The sequence below is a fragment of the Rhinoderma darwinii genome, chromosome 2 (genome assembly GCF_050947455.1).
Source record: "Rhinoderma darwinii isolate aRhiDar2 chromosome 2, aRhiDar2.hap1, whole genome shotgun sequence".
Classification (NCBI taxonomy): Eukaryota; Metazoa; Chordata; class Amphibia; order Anura; family Rhinodermatidae; genus Rhinoderma; species Rhinoderma darwinii.
The window spans coordinates 443,815,760-443,837,828 of record NC_134688.1 but is presented as its reverse complement, the minus strand read 5'-3'; the positions used below and the strand labels follow the sequence as shown (position 1 = coordinate 443,837,828).

Below are 22,069 nucleotides of genomic sequence, written 5' to 3'. Positions count from 1 at the left end.
TAAACATTTTTTTTAAAAACCTCAGACTCGTTGTCTTTTGGTCACTTTAGCACTAAAAAGAATGAAATCAAAAGTGCTAAAAAAAATCATATGTACCAAAAAATGGTGACAAATAAAAACTACAGCTCGTCCCGCAAAAAGTAAGCCCTCACACCGCTCAAATGATGAAAAAATATAAACGTTATGCCTCTCAGAATGTGGTGAAACAGAACAAATTATCTGTTTTAACAAATAGTTTTTTCTTTGTAAAAGTAGTAAAATATGAAATTTTTTCCTATTTTCTGTTGTCTAAAACCTGGGTGCGTCTTATACTCAGGTGCGTCTTATTGTCCGAAAAATACGATATATCTCCCTCTCCAATTGTTCAGAAATAAATATAGGACCATTATAGTTGACCATTATAGCTCTTCTCCAATGTCTTTTTTGGTGGCACAGCTGTGCACATGTAGTGTATCGTCTACCTCCTTTCCCGTTTGTCCTCCTATAAGAATCAAGAAACTGCACATATCCAGCTAATGCAGACAGTGTGAACTACAGCTTAATATAGCTCCCATCACCCTGATGAACAAGGAACTACATGAGAAAAGGATCAGTAGTAACTAATGCTATAGATCACAGAAGAAGCCATGAACTTCTACTAGCAAAAAATGATGTAAGCATACAGTAGGATGGAAACTCCTGCACGATTGCTGGAGAACAATGTCTGAACTATTTGAATGTCTTCCTGGAGCTCATTTAAAAAATTTTTGAACACAAACATTTGTAACCCAAAAACACTAAGAAAAAAACTCTATTTGAAACTTGAATGTATAGGTGTTACTTGTGTATATGTGGATCACATCTTTGGTTTAAGAAGTAAGCCAGCATTTCACTTCAAAGGAACCTTTATTTTTTACAATATTCAGGAGAAAACTTACCTCAATTTCATCTTCATCAAAGGTTCTTTCATATGTCCCTAACAGCTGCATCTCTGCTGCATTCCTACGACCTGTTGGTTGATCTGTTCTCCGTCTTCCACCAGATCCTCTTGAAGACATCGAACTAGAGGAGCTGGGATCTCTAGGGTTATTTGATGAAGGGAATGTTGGCTTACAATACGGTAGGATATCCTCTGTACAAACACATAACAATAATGGGCGAAAAATTCAGGAGTGTCAAAATTTAGGACATTTTACAAATAATTACAATATAATGATACCTGTACCTGTCACAACCAGATTCTAGTTACAAGACAGGTTAAAGATAACAGCAGCAATCTTTTTGGTTGCTATGAGCATTAGTTTTCTATAACCCACCCTGTTGTATTGGCAACACATACAGCTGAAATGAATAATGGGTACATATAGAAAACTATGGACACAATACCTTGGGGATTTTTTGTTGGCATGCCATCTCTCTTCGCTGGTTTTGCTCTTTTTATCTTCCCATCTAAATGATCTACAGATTCTCTTCTCTCTCCTGAATTTGTCCGGACTTCTGCGTGTTGTCTGCTGTCCGCTCCATCTCTCCCTCTGTAGTTGACTCCTTTTCTCTCTGCCAGTCTATCTAATCTTTGCTCTGCAGTTGTATACTTTTGTGGCATGCCAGAACGCATGTCTAGTTGTGCTTTGGATGGTCCAGTTGGGGATTTGATTGCAGGAGGTGGCAACGGTGGAGGTGGTAAATCTGTAGACAAATAATAGTAATACTTACTAATATGAACTAATGCTAAACATGTATTTGACCTATGTTAATATGATAGCTATTACATTCAGTATTAATTTCCACACCAGCCCCATAACTGGAATATTGACTTTGTATGTAGGATAAGAAGCGATAACACCATTAACATCCAGCTGGACCCAGGGCCATTCTGCATTTTCCTTAAGGCAGAGGTGATGGCATGGTCTTAAAAGGTCCTTTTAGCTCTTATGTCTGTTTTAGTAAATACTTGCATTTTCCATGAAATAACAATTCTGGAGCATCTTAGAACGTGTTATTGCGCCGTTCCTCTTCTTCTTTTAGAAATGTTTGAATAAATTGACAACTGGGCATTTCCTACTCAGTCTGACAATACAGCATTGATTCTACAGTGTGTGACCAAAAAACTTGCCCCATTTGACAAGGAGAATCGTAATGCCCAGTTGTCAATTTATTCATACATTTCCAGGAGGAAAACAGTGGAACAGCACAACGCAGAAATCTACTAAAAGAGTCTCCAGAATTGTTTTTTCATGAGGAATACAAATATTTCCTAAAATAGATATCTCAGGAAAGCTGTCATATATATGTCATAACCTAACCAAGATTTTCCACATGTTGACCAGTACAGTATGTCAATGAATGGAGAAAAACGGAGCCTGTAAGTCCCTCTAAAACTCCTGTAGACCTGTAAGAATTTGCCAAGATAATCCTCTGGTAATGCCTGAATCTCAAGATTTTGATAACTATATAAATACCGAATGCACTTTTTAAGGTGAACCAGTATATGTCAAGTTTATCAAGTTTCAAATATTTGTGGACTCAAATTTATCAAATTCAAATAATTTTTTTTTTTTTTAAAAACAGCAACAAAAATAAAGAAAAAAACTAAAAAAAATTGTTCATATTCACAGTAATGTAGCACGAGTCTGTAATATCCAAATGATCATTATTGTGAATAAAACCTAAATAAACACCCAACCTCAGCTTCTAATTTGACATCATTTTCTATTTATTCCTACATTACAGGGCTACTAATTGAGGCGCTGACATTAGGAGGGACTGGGAGTCTATTTTAGACAATATGCTGAATAAGACACAATTTATATTGATCACATTTATCAAATTTACTGCTTTAGTGCAGAATATATTATAATGGCTTCCTGTAGCCTCCCTCCTTTCAATTTTGGAAATGGATTGTTACAAACATACTATATATACTACACTTTTTTATTTTATTTATACTTTTTATACGTGAACTCGAGTTAGTTTACAGTGAAATAAATTAAAAAAAGCTGATTAAGGCCAAAGTAGTCAAAACCAGGAGAGGTATAGGTGAAACTTGACAAGCCTGGTCCCGAATGCAAAATCTGTAAAAGGGCCGTCTATCCATCATGTGCCATTTACAATGCTGATATCTTCTTATGTGGAACCTTCTGGCACCCTCAGGCACCAGTGTCCGAGTGCAACTGTAACATCTACAACTCCTATCGTCATGCTCCTGAGGGGAGGATCCTAAATAGGGGTACTGTAAAGTACATTATTAGGCCCATTTTGGAGGGGCCTAATACAGACACATTTTATGGTCCATATTATTGCTGCAATAATTATGCCCTGCACTGTTCTAATGAACAAAACTTAGATCTCAATAGAACCCTATGTTGATCTAAGTTCAGTTCAGTTTTGTTTTGTTTTGTTTCAGTATAGTTTTGGGTTTGCAGCCATATTTTGGACCCTGTAGGCCCTATGATGGTAAAGGATCCAATACAGGTTTTGACTTAGAAAAAAAAAAACAAAAAAAAACCATCAAAAACTGCACCAAAACTGGACTGTATGAGCAAGGCAAATTCCGTTAAAGAAGGGGTATAGCCTCTACTGCTTATGGATGTCTGGGCATGCTCAGAGTTGTAGTCACAACAGTTCGGGAGACAGATAGGACACTACTACCCTAATATAATATTATAGAATCACGTAGTTTACAAGTGATCTAATAATAATAATATGAAGAAAGTTGGAAGTCTCCTATTGTTGCACAGCATATTAAGATTGGAATTGCTGGATCACTTACACTTGCGAAGGAAGCATTTCTAATAACAACATTATATAAAAGTGTGCCTCTAATAATAATAATGGTCATGTCTTCCACCTGAAGTTTAAAAGGGAATGCGGAGATTTGACCAGAAAAATGGATAGTGTGGTTGCACAACATCAAAAGCTGCAAAACCTCATCATTGCAGGTATCATCATTATTTATGCTATCTCTTAATGCAACTTTTAAGGTGGCTCCAAGTGTAACTTCTACTTAAATAGCATATTTATAGGGAAAAAAATGGTTTATAAGATCTAAACATAACTTTGTATATTTGTTATATATGAGAAATGCTTTCTTTTGGTTTGTATTTTTTATCGTTATTTTGTACATCTTTGTCCATACTACCTTAAAAAGTGACTTTTTTTTTGTTTATTAATGTACACAATGAGCTCCTGTTACTAAGCTATCCCTGTTGCAATAACCTTGTGATATCGGATACATTTCGGTCCTATTGACAGTGACAATCTAGTATGGAGCCACACTGTCCACCTGGACTGTCACGTCTGTGTTAAATGTAGTCTAATCTCACATACAGGCATCTGAACATATACTCAGGGTAAAGTACTGATAATACCAGTCAACGACTCATTTCAAAATTACTTGTGCACGTCATGCTGGGCTCCTTGTCATTTTTTATTTATTTTTTGTCCATCAAGTGCCTATGACTCTCAGACACGAAAAAAACAAAACATAAAAACTGCTTGTGTAGCCATTGATAAGAATCTATAATATTAAGCTTTCATATGATAATGGAAAATGATGCCCCTCTTTGAAAAATTGCTGACTGGTAATGAAATTCCTAATCAGATTGTTGTTGCTAAGAGGCAACCGGCGAGGCGAGATACAGGAGACGCGCTTCTCCTTCAGCAAATTTACTAAGGCTGACAAGATGACAAAAAATAGGAAAATGTACCAAACATAAATTTCCAGGAGAGCTGCCTCGTTGTTCTTATTCCGAAGGGGAGAAGAGGCAAAAATGTAGAGGTTTAATAAAAACTAGGTGCGCCGCCTGAGGCGTTTTCATTAAGGGCTTTCTTCTTCAAACATTAGCCGACTGTTTGCATTTCCACCAATGCCCTTTTGGGAATACAAGAATTACCTTTTCAGTCGAGGTCGATATTGTGTGTGAAGGCATGAGGAGAGATGATTAGAGGCTACAAGTTTATTTGCACAAAATTAGCGTGAAACAACACTTTAGATATGAGTTGGGATATCATTTTGTCAACAGCTTCAGATGGAAATGGTTATTTATTTATTATATTTGGATCGGACCATATATAAAGGATTCTAGATCATTCGGATGCATACTGATGCAAAAGAGTTGAGCTGTGTTTGAAATATAGTAAAAATGATGATGTCATGATGGTGCTAGTAGAGCAATGACACATTCAGCGCTGCTACATCTGTATATGCCATTATTATGATATGAATAGGACATGACGGAGCTGCATTTAACCCATCAAGATGCAAAGCAGCAGACTACTGTAAGCAGATTATCTCCAGTAATAAAGGTTTCAATATACCCATGGCATTTTTCAGATTTTTCAGATTTTTTTCAAATGTCATGTGCACAACTATTTTTATTCAAATGTGCCATTTCATCTGTTTGACTATAAATATTGCATCGACAAGGAGGGTTTGTACCGCAGCTGTAGATCAGAAAATAAACATGGTAAAAAATAATTGATGTTTCTATAGACTAGTGAAAAAATAAAATAAAAAATTGCTGAAAGAAATAATAGCAAAAACAATTCCGATATCATCTGCGATCTGTAAATAATATAAGTGAGTTCTAATGACATCACTGTGGCATTTATACTACTTATATAAGGGACTACTTTACTTTTTTAATTGTGCATGACTCGCCTATGTTATCTACAAATTTTGGAATACTCTATTAGCCAAGCAGAGGACGTTGCTTTAGACTAAAGGTAATGTACACTGATGCAACATTTTATTTATTGCTTTGATGTATCTAATATAAAAATATGAAACAACTTTGAAAATAGTCTTAATTAAAAAGATCCTACCGATTTGGGTCTACAGCTCCTATGTCGGCTTATGTGTCTTCATGGTAACAGACTACAAACAAACCCTGTGTAGTCTGATCCTGCATCATGTCTTATTCCACTCTCTCTCTACCCCTTCTTATTGATCTACTACAGACAGTATAAGTTGGGGGTGATGGAAGAGCGTAACGCATGATTGTAGGATCATGCTTTTGTTTGATGTCGGTTACCATCGAGACACATAGGTCTGCATAAGAGCTGTAGACACAAAACAATAGGATATTTTTCAGCACAATTGTTTTTTAAAGTAGCTTCATTTGGTAAAAAATGTTTTAGATGCATTGGGGCAATAAAAAAAAAATGCACACGTGTCCATAGCATTTAAGACATCAATAAAATACCCTCTTAAACTGAGTTAATAAGTAAAACTGCCCCTCAAAAAGAGAACTACAATAAGATGACTCTATAAAGCCAAGAAGCATCCGGCTTCAAGGAGATCCACAGTGATAGGCGAGTTTTCTAGGCACGGCTGAATGGCCAAAAGACGCCTGTAAGGGAGTGGATCCACCACATCTGCTCATTTGTATATATGTTCTCCAGATCATCAAATAGTATATTGGGGTGACATTTACGGAAACATAACAGGATCTAAAGGAACATGACCTGATAGCAAGTATCCTTACAATATCCTGAGAGCCATGGGACACTTACCAGGTAAATATCCTGCCATGATTTGAGGCCTTTCTTTTTAAAATGATTATATGGGATGTTTTTTAATAAAATTAGTTTTTTTCACCCTATTGTACTCAGCAAAAAGTTCTCAGCCCTGCTTACAGCACTGGTCCCAGCCAGCTGACTGCAGAGAGGAAGACCACTAGAAAAGTTGAAGGAAACCTTTCCACAACTACATATTATTTAGCTTAGCAAATGTAATATTTCCAAATAATTGGCTTTAGATCTTGAATCACTAGACGTGATATTTAATGTCAGCAACTAAAGTGCATTGATCCCGGATAAGAGCCCTTATGAAAATATATTGCGTCTCACAGCAGCCGTCCATCATTTGCAAAATTAAAATAATTAATCATTATGTAATCCATAGATAGATTTTATATAATATATGCATTTTAAATGCTGGCGTCCATACTAGATAATGGACTAATTGCTCTGGTAGAGATATAAGCATAATCCACAGGCAATTCTTATAATTGTCCCATTGTGTATTTTTCTTATGGAAATCTTGAAGAGCTTGAATAATGGAATAAATAAGGCAGCTTATTGCTTATTTTATCTTAAAACAATGAGCTTTTTAAAGAAAATCCTAACAATAATAAAGCCAGACATAAAGGCAATGCTAATCTATCTGACTCATATATTGGTATCTCTATTAGTGTATCATCCATCCACATGAATTCTATGAGAAAGTATAAACTAATACTACTGGTGGTGCTGCTACTGCTACTAGTGGTGGAACTACTACCGGTGGGGGAGCTGCTGCTGCTACTACTACTACTACTACTACTACTAGTGGTGATGGTTATACTACTACTAGTGGTGATACCACTACTATTAGTGGTGCTAGTACTAGCGGTGGTGGAGCTGCTACTACTTCTAGAGGTGATGCTACTAATATTAGTGCTGCTGCTACTACTACTAGTGGTGCTACTACAACTACTGGTGCTACTACTACCGGTGGTGGAGCTGCTGCTGCTGCTGCTACTACTACTACTAGTGGTGCTGCTACTACTACTAATAGTGGTGCTGCTACTACTACTACCACCTCCACTACTACTACTACTACTACTACTACTGGTGGTGGTTCTACTACTACTAGTGGTGATACTACTACCGCTGGTGGAGCTGCTGCTGCTGCTACTACTACTACTACTACTACTACTGGTGGTGGTGCTGCTGCTACTACTACTACTACTACTACTAGTGGTGTTACTACTACTACTACTACTACTGGTGGTGGTACTACTATTACTACTAGTGGTGGTGTTACTATTACTACTACTGGTGATGCTGCTACTACTAATTCTACTAGTGTTGCTGTTACTACTACTACTACTACTACTAATAGTGGTGTTACTACTACTACTACTACTACTACTAGTGGTGTTACTACTACGACTGTTGTTACTACTACTACTACTACGGGTGGTGGTGCTGCCGCTGCTACTACTACTACTACTACTACTGATGGTACTACTGCTACTACTAGTGGTGTTACTACTACTATTACTAGTGGTGTTACTACTACAACTACTACTAATGGTGGTGGTGCTACTACTACTAATGGTGGTGGTGCTACTACTACTACTACTACTACTGGTGGTGGTCTTACTAACATCACTACTACTGGTGGTGCTGATACTACTACTGGTGATGCTACTACTACTGGTTGTGTTAACACTACTACTACTACTATGGGTATTGGTAGTGGTGCTGCTACTACTACTGCTGCTGCTGCGACTATTACTACTAGCACTTCTACTACTACTACTACTACTACTACTACTACTACTACTACTACTGATGCTACTATTACTACTACTGCTGATACTATTAGGCTGGATTCACACGAGCATGTTCGGTCCGTAAAGGACGGAACGTATTTCGGCCGCAAGTCCCGGACCGAACAGACTGCAGGGAGCCGGGCTCCTAGCATCATAGTTATGTACGACGCTAGGAGTCCCTGCCTCGCTGCAGGCCAACTGTCCCGTACTGTACTGTTATGTTTTCAGTACGGGACAGTAGTTCCACAGAAAGGCAGGGACTCCTAGCGTCGTACATAACTATGATGCTAGGAGCACGGCTCCCTGCAGTGTGTTCGGTCCGGGCCTCGTTGCCGAAATACGTTCCGTCCTTTACGGACCAAACATGCTTGTGTGAATCCAGCCTTACTACTACTACCACCACCACTTCTACTATTACTACTACAGCACTTCTACTACTACTACTGATGCTACCATTACTACTACCACCACTTCTACTATTACTACTACTTCTACTACTACTGATGCTACTATTACTACGACTGCTGATACTATTACTACTACTACTGATGCTGCTATTAGTACTGCTGCTACTACTACTACTACTACTACTACTACTACTACTACTACTACTGCTGATACTACTACTAATGTAGGGTAGGAGATTCATTTTACATTCTCTGGTGGTCTAGGGCTGGAAAGGAGTCAATGGTAAATTCAGGTTGCTTCTTGGGTCCCATCACCAAAGGGCCCGCAAGTATATGGGGTCCGGCAAAATTGCCCAGTTTGCCTACCCCTTTAAACAAGCCCTCTCTGCGCCATACAATCATTATCATTATTGCAGATATACAAGTGTGGAGGTACAGAGGACTTGGGACTCCCACATATCTAACATTTTAGAATAGTTGAGAATATTTTCTTCTGGAATATCCTTTTTATATCACGTTTGAATTGAATTCAATGAAAGAATACAAAATATGCATAAAAAAAATCATAGTCTCTATGCTCGAAAACATATTTTTCGTGCTTTTCAGCTTAAGATATTTGAAATTGCCTGGGAGAAGAAGCATGGATTAGGTATTACATTTCCTTTATGCTATCACTACTAGTATAAAATCAACTGATAGACTTATTTTGTCTCAAGAGAACAATACTGCAAAGTGGTGCCATACATTGACAGCATAAAATGATTCATTAACATAATACAAAGTTCTAAAACACATTAAAAATAAATTAGACCTAAAAAAAACAAGAAACTTGGAAAAAAGGAGAAAGACTACATTCATGCCATATGCATTGAAATGACAGAACTGTAATAAAAGTCTAATTGTGTTGTATTTAAATGAGTCTCACCATCTGTGTAGACATCTTTCCGTAGATGTCCTTGCTGGTGTTTCTGTTTTTTGGCTGGGCGGCTTCTCTGCATGACGGCAGTGCTCATGTTACTATCTGTTGACACCGGGCTTGTAGGTCGGGGACAGTGGAAATGTCTTCGGCCTGACAAATAAAAACATTAAACTGTAAATAAATGTAGTGCTCTATATTCAGCTATGACTACAAGGCTTCTGTCTGAAAGATGAATCTGCTGAAGACATGGAATTCAATGATGGAATGCATTGTAACAAGGTTGGCATAACCAAAGGAAAGTATTGTTGCTACTGATTTATTATGTTTTACTGCATTATCATTTTTTTTAATTTATATTGTGCCATCATATTCTGTGGCACTTTGTATAATAGAACGTTTACAGATAATACATTGGACAATTATTTTCTAAAAGGGTTTGTTCACTTTGGAAAAAATCCTTTTCATTATATGGAGCCTCAACAATAAACCAATAAGCTATGATCTGTGCTGGAATCCAGCAGCAAGTGCTCAGTTCTCCTGCAGCACCACCACAGGGGACATGAAGCATTACACTCTTCTCTTTGACGTCAATGTGATGTCTATCTAATGCCTGGATGTGCTAAGTCCTCCAGACCAAGAAATACTGTGTAATTGCGCTCTACTCTGGCTGATAGAGGTGGGTTCCTTTAGTATATTCATATGCCCTAACAGGACATATGAACAGGGGTTATCTAAAGCAGACAATCCCCTTTAGTTATGTTATTCTCTAGAAGACAGTGTAGATTTTTTTATTTTATGATCCATTCAAACCAGCTCGCAAATTCTATTTTGTCCTGTAATTTTTCAACAGCAATAATCTGTCAATCAACTGTAAATGATTTCCAAAAGCAATTTTAGATATTTTAGAATGGACAATACCAAACATCATTGACTGTCCAGAATGTATAGGCTGTGCCAGTATGAATAAGCTCCTCTTTGGCTTCCAGTACAATATAATATCCACTTAAACACTTGTTTCCCCTTAGTCAATGTCAAAAATTACTACAGATGTTCTTCAAGCCTTTAACTCCCACTCCATAACTTCTACATCTCTTTACGCCACCATAGAGACTTTAATATACATAGAATTTCCCATGTGCAACTTGTTGAACATGCTGCTCTATCCGTGGGCATCAGGTCATAGATAAGTAGGAAATGAGCAGATTGATATATAGTTTTGTGTGAAGTTGAAATGTATTGACTGAAATGCCTGTTCCCTCTGGATTGATAAGTCAAGAGGGTTGTCCTACTCAGTAATTGGCAGCTAACTATACACACTAACACAGAGAAAGCTGTCAATTACTGAGTAGGACCGCCCTCTGGACTCCTAAGCCCACATTGAGCAGGGATTTAAATTAATCATTTACAAGTTATATTAAATCTTTTCCCAAAACACTATGGGAGTAATTCATCAACCTTTCTACGTCAGTCGCAATTTGCTTTTGGCCTTTTTTTATATCGCCCTCGCCACTTTTGTTTAAAGGAGCATGGCTTCGGAAAAGGGGGCAGGGCCACAGTGGTCCGACAAATTCATTATAATTGACGCCAGAAAAATTGCCTAAATTTCTGTGGAAATCGACGCCAGCTCCTAGTCGGCATAGATTTAATTTCATCGGGCACAGAAAGGTTGAGGCCGGTGCTGGGCCCCTACCTTAGCCCCTCCCCGATTAGACTACCCTCACCCCCTATAGTTCAGTTAAATATAAAAAAAATGAAATAAAAAAAATGATGTTCACTTCACCGCTCCTCTTCTCCCCTCATCATTACAGAGTGGCTCATACAACGTACTGATGCCGGGCAGCATCAGGACGTTGTATGCGACACAGCACTGATCGCTTTGAAGTGGAGCATCGTATATAAGGCCCTGATGCTACTCAGCGTCTGGACCTTGTAAGAGCCGAGCTAAAATGCTGAGGGACCCGGAGGGGAGAAGAACAGCGGTAAAGTAAAATATGTGGTGTTTTAAATTTTATTGCTGATGTGGTCGGAATGGATCGCATGGTCGTGTTCTTGCGCCACAATTGCAGCACGTGGTTCGGCCAATAGATGAAATGCATTTATTAAGAGACTTTTGCCTATTAAAAACTGTTTCGCTGTTGACTACAACTTTTTTATAAAAAGTGCCCGTCTTGATAAATTGCCCCCTATATATCATTCTGCTCAGCCCACTTGCTCTATAACATGCACCCTGCAGATGAGACAGCATGTTCAGTGACAGATTTGCTCTAAATGTCTAATTCCACAACAGCTGTATGTATAGCGTATTATAATACAGCATTATGATATGACATATGTCACATTTTATAGAAGATCAAAATTCTTTAGAATAGACCAATAATTGTTAAGAAACGCTGAGCTTTAGTTAAATAAAAGGCAATACTGAACACCTACATAAGGATAAATGCACAGACAAGACTAAATAGACACTAAGCACTTAAAAGCAGAGACGAGAAATGATATCCCACTTACTGATTTTTATATGTATGTTTTATTACATCCATAATGGCTATTGTGACTGCCACTTATATGTTGGAGTTATGTGGAGAAGAGTTTAGCACTGGTTTATATGTGTTAGGTAAATTGGTCACATTTTAAGCTATGTACATTCATAAAAATAATCCTAGAGGTAAAATATCACATAAAAACAAATATCACAGTTATGACTATGTGATGCCTATTGATATTAGGTATTTCTGGGAATTATTTGAGTAATGTTACGTGTTATTAATTGGGTTTACGCATTCTTTAAATACCATTAACCTGTTTTGGGACAGTTTGGATTGACAAAAATTTTGGTTACCTAAATCTTTACTATACACTGTAATAAAATTATATAGAATGCAGAAAAGTAAACTGATAACTAGACAAAGTATATGTACAGTAAAACAATAAAATTCGTAATATCTTCCCAGTAATGCAAATTGCACTTTGACATTTTAGAAACCCCCTACTGAAATCCTACCTGAAACCTTTAACCTTTAACTGCCTAATATATTATGCAGCGATATATGTCATGTGTGGGTGTAGTAGCTCCTAATGCAAACAATAGTTTGGATAACTGGTTTTCTTGAATTAAAGTGACAAATAGGCAAAAATCGTATATATGTATAAAACTTACCACCTGCTGCTTCCTGCATTTGGTGTCTTGCTACTTTTAGTCCTGCATATTCTGCAGCAGCTGCAACAGCCTGTGCAAAATCAGCATCAGTGAAAAATGAACCATCTGAAGAGCTGACACTAGATCTCCCACTAGAGACATTGTCCTCCTCAGAGGCAGAACCCCATCCATTGATCATTGAGCCAGTGACGGAGCTTTCTAGGTCTCCAACGCTAGAGGCAGGAGTCTGCTCTAAGCCACGCAATAGAAGTCTGCGGCTTTGCATCTTTGTCACCTCCATTTCCATTTCATCCCCTTCTTCTTCTGGGACATCGGTATCCATATCAGACACTATTGGTCCAGAAATGTACCCATATGTATGCGGCGGAGATATAGGTCTTGGTGGAGGAGGACTTATTTGATGTCGTCTGTGGATTACAGAAAATAAGTTTTTTTGTCAAATTGTCTGTTATTTTGTACTTTCAGACAATATTTAGATATATAGCAGCCAACAGCTTTTTAATATACACATGTGCTGTTTTTGTGTTACCAGATGTCGATGCATATTGCTTACACACGCCACCTGATGGCAAAAACATTAACTGTTGCGTGTGCCCTTTGGTAGTGTTAGAAAAGAATAAAAAAAAATTGAATAATTTTTACACCAGATGCTGCACATGTGCCACATAATACACAATAGAGTCATTTATCATATGCAGAAATAATTTATGGCAGAAATATTTAATATGATATTTGCCAGATAGTTCTTCAATTGAAAACCATCCTTCCACACTTATATCACAGCAATTAGAAATACTTTTCAAACACAGTTCCCAAAAATATCACGTATGAGTAACAAAGGTGAAGCGTATAGAGCATGCAGATGTAGCAGTGCTGAATTGTCATTTAATAGTTTTTAGTGCATACCTCACTGAGTTTTGATAACTGAGAAGGTTTTTATACCGTACTATGGAAAAAAAAACGGTGGCCGCATTATTACATGAGTTGTAGGAAATGAGCAACTCATCTCTGCTACATGTGTAAGTAAGAAAGAAAACATTAAAACCTTGATTCTCCTTTAACGCTACTTTAAACTTACATGATCATCGTGTATCTGTGCAGGGAGGCTGTGAATGATATTATTATTTCTGGTTTAGTTAAAGCGGAACTAAACTTTAAAAAAACATTTGATGTGTAATAGTGACATGTCAGAAGTTTTGATTGGTGGGGGTCCGAGAACTGAAACCCCCACCGTTCGCTAAAACGAGGTGGCAGAAGAACTCCGGTGAGCTTAGTTTCTGACCGACTTTCCTTGGAAGCCTAGCGAGAAGTGTACGAATTCATTGACCCCACCGATCAAAACTTCTGACATGTTACTATGTCAAAAGTTTAGTTACACTTATTATAGAAAAAGAAAAAATATATATACAGAAAGGTTAATTTGGAATTGGGACCAATATTAATGTGGAATTGGACAGTGACCAATGTGATTGATGAGAATCTCTGTACAGCGCCGCGGAATAAAGTTGGCGCTATATAAATGAATAAAATAAATTGATAGCGACAATAAGGTTATGGATTGTAGTGCCTGGTTTTATCAAGGTAAATTATGGTTATTGGTGGAGCTATAATTGTGATATTACCTTCTCTCAAGCTGATGTTGAGCTAGAACTAAATCTTCCTGACAATCCTGAAGCATTGGCTGGAGCTCCTCCTGAGGGGATGGAGTAAGAGTGGCTGTAGACTGGTGGCTATAGGACACAGCAGCTGGAGAAGAAGCAGCTCCTCGTATTGGTGGTGTAGGACCTCGTTCATCTTCTTCTAACTCATCTTGCTGGAGATACATTCTTGTTGGTGGCATTGGACAAGGCAGTTCTCTGTCATACCTGTCAATGTAAATGATAAATATAAGGGTTCACGCACAAAGAAGTCATGCAAATTGCCATAAATTAAGCTGTTTAACATTTTTACTGTTTAACTTATAGAACTTTCCCAATGCAGTAAGTGATGGTATATTGCAAAAAACAGGTGCTGTACAGAGAGCTGAAACATAACCAAGCGACAAAATGGCTCTAGGAATCAATGAGACCTCAGGACGGGCACTGTGTGTATCAAGTCACTAGGACGACAGAGTGAGAGTGGCCCTATCTATCCCACTCTTGCTTGACTTAGCATAGAGCATATTTAGCCAGCTTGCCATGGGCCTGACCAAAAGTCCAGTGGGCACTGATATCTTTTCAGATTAGTCTGGGAAATTATATTTAATTTATGATTAAATATCACAATTTTTTCCTACCCTAATGAGTGCTGGATATGTCCTGGCATGTACTTTTTTTCTTCTCAGATTTGCCTAGAGTTGAAGCTAGACCTGGGGTCCCCTTAGGGTCAACCTTGACAGTGAGATAGTGACGACTTATCCTAGCTATGTACCATCACATACTATTTGATAAAACTACCTGGCAGCTATATGTAGAAACCAGTAGTCACATTATTTACTTAGTAGTGCAGATTATAATGGCCGGTTTACTAGATTAGTTACTATAAATGTGGGTCTGATAGAAGGATCATCATTAAGAAATTTAACAAGGTACCAAAGAACACATCTGCAATGTAAATTGTCTGTTTGGATCCACCCCAAAGTTCTAGTGGAATCTCAGACTTTTTTACCACTATATACAGAACCAAGACTATAGGCAAATTGTAGGCAGACAGTGATCAGAATATTACATATAACCAGGGTCGGAGTTGCCCACCAGAGTACCAGGGGTTCATGGTACTGGATTGAAACCATCTCATTCTTTCAGGATGCTGCCTGGTAATTATAGCAAGGCATCCAATGCTTTTGTTCCCCTACAGCAGTACAGAAGTTGGTCAGAAAAGGTCCTCATTCACAAAAATCATAGGATGGCCTTACCCTTCATCAGCTGACAGGGTATAGTCTTCACTGGCACCATGTGGTGGTGGATGAGCTGGTGGTGGTGGCAATAGATCAGCCCAGTTCATGCCAGCCTGTTTTGAAACTTTAGGAGCCCGTGTTCCCTTCTTATGACCTTGACTCCCTGCAACAGAATTAAGTTTACCTAAATGGGTTGTCCATATTTAGAAAAAAAAAAGCTGTGTTCTTCCACAACCTGACCATACCTGTCCACAGGTTGTGTGTAGTATTGCAGCCCTGCCCCCACTCACTTCAGTAGCGCTAAGCTACAATACCACACAACACACAAACAAGAGTGGCACGGTCTTCGGAAGACACTTTTATGTTTTTCTAATCCTCGACAACTCCTTTAATACACAAGGATAATGTTTATATCTGCAAAATTAATTTTCCCTTCATAGAAAAGCAACCGTTATAAAAATAAATCTCAAAATTTACCCAGAAATATATCCATTATGTTAATAGCTAATAAATACCTAAAATGCACTAAAGTCACAAATTAAATTTACAAGCAACACCATCTAGAGTGATCTTCCTCAAGCAATTAATTGCATTATAGATTATCATCTAAAACAAATGAGCTGTGGACATATTTTCTCAAGTGCTTTTTTACCATTTAATTGCTGCAACCTAAAAGACAATATGATCTTGATATGATCTATTAACGTTTCACTGTTGCATTAAGTCACTGAATATACATCATCTGTACTTGTCGAAAAATTGTTTTAGGCTAAATTAAATTATTTTACTTGAAAAAACATTAGCAGATTTAACCAACAAAGCAACTGAAAATGACATGAGCTGTGCCAAAAATATTACCCACAACCCAATGTTAGAAAAATTCTAGAAATGTTTCATCAGAAAATGTAAACCACTGATTTTCGGCCAGACATAGATAAATAAATATTATTAAGAAAGGTAAATTTGAAAAACTATTCCTTATAAAATCCTGCGCTTGAACATAAGATTAAAAAATAAAAATGTATTTATGTTAAAATGTCTTATTTCAATATAAAATTATGAATACAAAAATGATTGGTTATTTATAAGTACCTGATGTGCTACTTCCTCGATCTGAACTGTTGTATGATCCACCAGTGTTTTGATCATGGGACTGGTTGTAAGGTATGGTGGCTGGCATAGTATCTGTGGCTCGATAATCTACAACACATAATAAATCACATATATAAAAAAATAAAAATCACATTAATAATAATAATAATGATGATAAAAAAGTAAAACAAAAAACAGGTTAGATCTCATACACATAGAAGTGCTGTGTACACAGAGGCTATATGGCACTACCTGGAGTGACTCTATGTAGCACCACAATACGAAAAAAAATCCTACCTAAAATCGGTTCTTACAGAGGAGAATATCAGCATAATACGCCCCCCGACAGAAATAAAATGTAAGCTTTTATATGAAATCGGAGGCACATGGAGGTACGGTATGGGGCCATAGAAGTCTATGTGCATTGTATCTCATCTATGTATCATTTGGAGGTTGTATGGAGCCGTAATACACACCTGTGCATGAGTCTTTAAACTGCAATAGTACTAGACAGTGGCTATATGTGTTAAAAAAAAAAATAGATTTTTTTTTTATATGAAAATCAATTATTAATGTTTGTTTCTCCAGTAAACATAGACCTGAATCAACTGAAGAATTGTAATATTCATCGAAGTCATCGGTTAGTTCGTTAAGCTAATATTTTCTTTTTTTTTTAATTCCTAGTATAATCCCTGTGTTCCTACTGTGAACGTTGTGTAAAAATAGCGGCCGTCTACTTTTATTGAGGATTAAAGAAGAAACATAAAGATCTTGGCTTTCTATGAGCAGAATGACTTCGGAAGGAAGAAAACGGGCATTGTGGGGCACCTTAATTAGAGATTCAAGGATCACAGTGAAGGATGTGAAATGATTATTTAACAATGGGGCAAAAATATATTGTCAACAACTATTCATTAAGAGACACGCTTGTGAAAGCCTCATCCTACAGTTATTAATGCTACGTACACAGGCAAGATTAGTGTTTACATTGGGTGATGGAGGACGAGGACAACAGCTGTGGTCTTAGGGTTGCCCTTATAATGACATCACATGAAGGTCGCAAGGTCTGTCCATAGTTCTCATTTAATGTGTCATTATCAGAGCTTGCTTTCCTCCATTCACATCACAGCATATGCTCAAGCCATTGTACAAGGTAATATGCAGCAGGGGGTTAATCTACAGCAACAAGCCGCACTGCTGAATATGCCATAGCTCTAATAATGGTTGTTTTGCAAGATCCTTGAAATATCGAATTATTCAATGTTCTTTTTTATTCATGGAACAACCACTTGCACTAGAACATAATATAATCTTCATCAGCAACATTCAATTACTGGGATTTAAGCAGCACGTTATTTTTATATCTTAAAAAAAAGAGTTGTCTTTGAGTAGAAGCAGATATTTACCCGGATGGTCAATTAAATGATGATGAAATATTCCTGTGCATCACTTACTCCATGGAGGGGTACACAGAAGCAGCCCTGAGCCAACAGCATGGGACTAATGACAGTGTCGGACTGGCCAACTGGGGGATCGGGGAATGCTTCGGTAAAACAAAGCTTTGATCTTCAGGAAATAACATCATCGTCGCCCTATTCGGTGTCATCTTTTAATGTATGTATGTATGAGGCTCATAAAATCGTCTAATTGAGTTAAAAGGAAAGTAATCCATTCTCCGAGTCCTTCAAGAAGGGGGTCAACCACTAACTTCTATAATCGACAGGGCACAGAATAGGATACCTTGGAGCTCAATCAGCCACTGGACACTCAGGTACTGTCCAGTTACCCTAACACCCAGTCCAACTATTTGTAAATGCCCCTTGTTGTAAATGTGGTTTATTTATGTTCTCAATTCTTAAAAAAATCCAAAATAATTTGAAAATATTGTCTGTTTTTTAAATTAATAATATTCATTTTTTTTAGGCAATATTAAGTCTACAATGATAGACAATAAATTATACACAGTTGCTTTCTTTAGAACAAAGATAGTGGAACCTACAGTACCATATATAAGCCCCAGGAGATGGGGGGGATCCATCAACAAGCTCTGCCTGCCCCAAAGAACAGAAACCCTCATAAATGGTATTTGGGGCATTTTGTCTCCATGCTTTCTGGCTTTTATAAATTGAACTGAAGATATGCACAACACAGCCTGTACCGCACTGCCAATCCTGGGAGTGTGATGATGGAGTAGGGTTAGATTTTAGGCCACCAAAGGCAGGTGTAAGACCATTTTTGATTATTTTTGTCTATGGAAAACTCAGTAAGTTTTGAGAAAAAATAATTGTGCAAGCTGGTCCCTTAAAAATGGCCTGATCCGTCATTTAACACAGAATCCACAGATGGGATAATGTAACATCTGAACACCATTCATAGGAGCTGAAAATAGTCCCACAGACTCATCTGACTCATCTGTCTCTGGTAATCTGCTCTTTCAATTTGCACCAAATACTTAGAAACAAAAAGCCCATATTTATAACACGGGTTTTCTGATGCCGCAGGCCTCGCTGCTTTGTATATTTGGTTTTCCAGTCAATGTCCAACATGTTTATGAGCAGATAAATAATATAACTTCAGCTGTGTTAACACTTCAGTTTCTATGGACTCAACAATTAAAAACAAATGAAAATCATAGAAAAATTATTTGGAAATTGTCATTTACAGATGTGCAATCCTCTAATTTTGCAATTTGTTTGGAATAAGCCGGATATTAAAAAAAAATCCAACATGGAAATGATTATAGAGGAGCGAACATCAATTATTTTTAAGTGCAGTTCCATTGTTGTTTCCTATTATTGTCCACAAATCGCTCCAAAGGCATCCTTTGTGGTGAGTAGAAATGCAGGTAGCAGCCACAAATAGCTTGATCCTTGCTGCATAAAGGTCTGCCTATGTCATGCGGGAAAATCAGGTCATGTACAATGAACAACTATGCAGCTGGGATCGGACGTGGCCTTTTACTGGGGAACCTTCAATTTTATGATGTGGCAAGTCACCAAGATATGTTTAATAGGTCAAAGCTGGCACTGATCTGGATCCTAGGGACAGCACTGTTGCAAATCATGTTATTAAAGTGGATTGCATGGTACTGTAGCCTAAAGCCCAAGAAAAAAATGACATATCTATTTTTTTTCTTTACCCCAACGTATTACATTAGTGAAACATGCCCTAAAGAAAAGAGCTCGGTACATTCCGGTGTCTTAGATTATTTCTGATACCAATTTATTTTATACATCTTCTATCTATCTATCTATCTATCTCATATCTATCTATCTATCTATCTATCTATCTATCTATCTATCTATCTATCTATCTATCTATCTATCTATCTATCGAATATCTATCTAATATTTGTCTATCTATCTAATATCTATCGAATATCTATCTAATATTTGTCTATCTATCTAATATCTATCGAATATCTATCTAATATTTGTCTATCTATCTAATATCTATCTAATATCTATCTAATATCGAATATCTATCTAATATCGAATATCTGTCTAATATCTATCTACCTATCTATCATATCTATCTATCTAATAATCTAATCTATCTATCTAATATCTATCTATCTATCTATCTATCTAATATCTATCTATCTATCTATCTATCTATCTATCTATCTATCTATCTATCTAATATCTATCTATCTAATATCTATCTAATATCTATCTATCATCTGTCTATCTATCATATATCTATCTATCTAATATCTGTCTATCTATCTAATATCTATCTATCTAATATCTATCTAATATCTATCTAATATCTATCTAATATCTATCTATCATCTGTCTATCTATCTAATATCTATCTATCTATCTATCTATCTATCTATCTATCTATCTAATATCTGTCTTTCTATCTAATATCTATCTATCTAATATCTATCTATCTATCTATCTATTATCTATCTATCTAATATCTATCTATCTATCTATCTAATATATATCTAATATCTGTCTATCTATCTAATATCTATCTATCTAATATCTATCTAATATCTATCTATCATCTGTCTATCTATCTAATATCTATCTATCTATCTAATATCTGTCTATCTATCTAATATCTATCTATCTAATATCTATCTAATATCTATCTATCATCTGTCTATCTATCATCTGTCTATCTATCTATCTATCTATCTATCTATCTATCTAATATCTGTCTTTCTATCTAATATCTATCTATCTAATATCTATCTATCTATCTATCTATCTATCTATCTATCTATCTATCTATCTATCTATCTATCTATCTATCTATCATCTGTCTATCTATCTATCTAATATCTATCTATCCATCTATCTATCTAATATCTATCTATATATCTATCTATCTATCTAATATATATATATCTAATATCTATCTACCTATCTATATCATATCAATCTATCTATCTAATATCTATCTATCTAATATCTATCTATCTATCTATCTAATATCTATCTATCTAATATTGATCTATCTAATATCTATCGAATATCTATCTATCTAATATCTGTCTATCTATCTATCTATCTAATATCTATCTATCTATCTATCTATCTATCTATCTATCTATCTATCTATCTATCTATCTATCTATCTATCTATCATCTGTCTATCTATCTAATATCTATCTATCCATCTATCTATCTAATATCTATCTATATAATATCTATCTATCTATCTAATATATATCTATCTAATATCTATCTACCTATCTATATCATATCAATCTATCTATCTAATATCTATCTATCTAATATCTATCTATCTAATATCTATCTATCTAATATCTATCTATCTATCTATCTAATATCTATCTATCTAATATTGATCTATCTAATATCTATCTAATATCTATCTATCTATCTATCTATCTATCTATCTATCTATCTATCATCTGTCTATCTATCTAATATCTATCTATCCATCTATCTATCTAATATCTATCTATATAATATCTATCTATCTAATATATATATATCTAATATCTATCTACCTATCTATATCATATCAATCTATCTATCTAATATCTATCTATCTAATATCTATCTATCTAATATCTATCTATCTAATATTGATCTATCTAATATCTATCGAATATCTATCTATCTAATATCTGTCTATCTATCTATCTATCTATCTATCTATCTATCTATCTAATATATCTATCTATCTATCTATCTATCTATCTATCTATCTATCTATCTATCTATCTATCTATCATCTGTCTATCTATCTAATATCTATCTATCCATCTATCTATCTAATATCTATCTATATAATATCTATCTATCTATCTAATATATATCTATCTAATATCTA

General features: G+C 36.1%; 1 protein-coding gene across 3 annotated transcripts in view; it reads right to left on the bottom strand.

Moving 5' to 3' along the window:
* Window positions 1–22,069, bottom strand: part of ROBO1 (roundabout guidance receptor 1) — an 890,328-nt gene that overhangs the window by 5,214 nt on the left and 863,045 nt on the right. For all 3 annotated transcript variants that reach the window (XM_075854473.1, XM_075854474.1, XM_075854475.1), the window contains 7 exons: window positions 16,751–16,858; window positions 15,677–15,821; window positions 14,406–14,648; window positions 12,784–13,190; window positions 9,633–9,776; window positions 1,366–1,665; window positions 918–1,111 (listed from right to left, as the gene is read on the bottom strand). In XM_075854473.1, coding sequence (XP_075710588.1) covers window positions 918–1,111; window positions 1,366–1,665; window positions 9,633–9,776; window positions 12,784–13,190; window positions 14,406–14,648; window positions 15,677–15,821; window positions 16,751–16,858 — 1,541 coding nt within the window. The remainder of the gene's footprint in view (window positions 1–917; window positions 1,112–1,365; window positions 1,666–9,632; window positions 9,777–12,783; window positions 13,191–14,405; window positions 14,649–15,676; window positions 15,822–16,750; window positions 16,859–22,069) is intronic.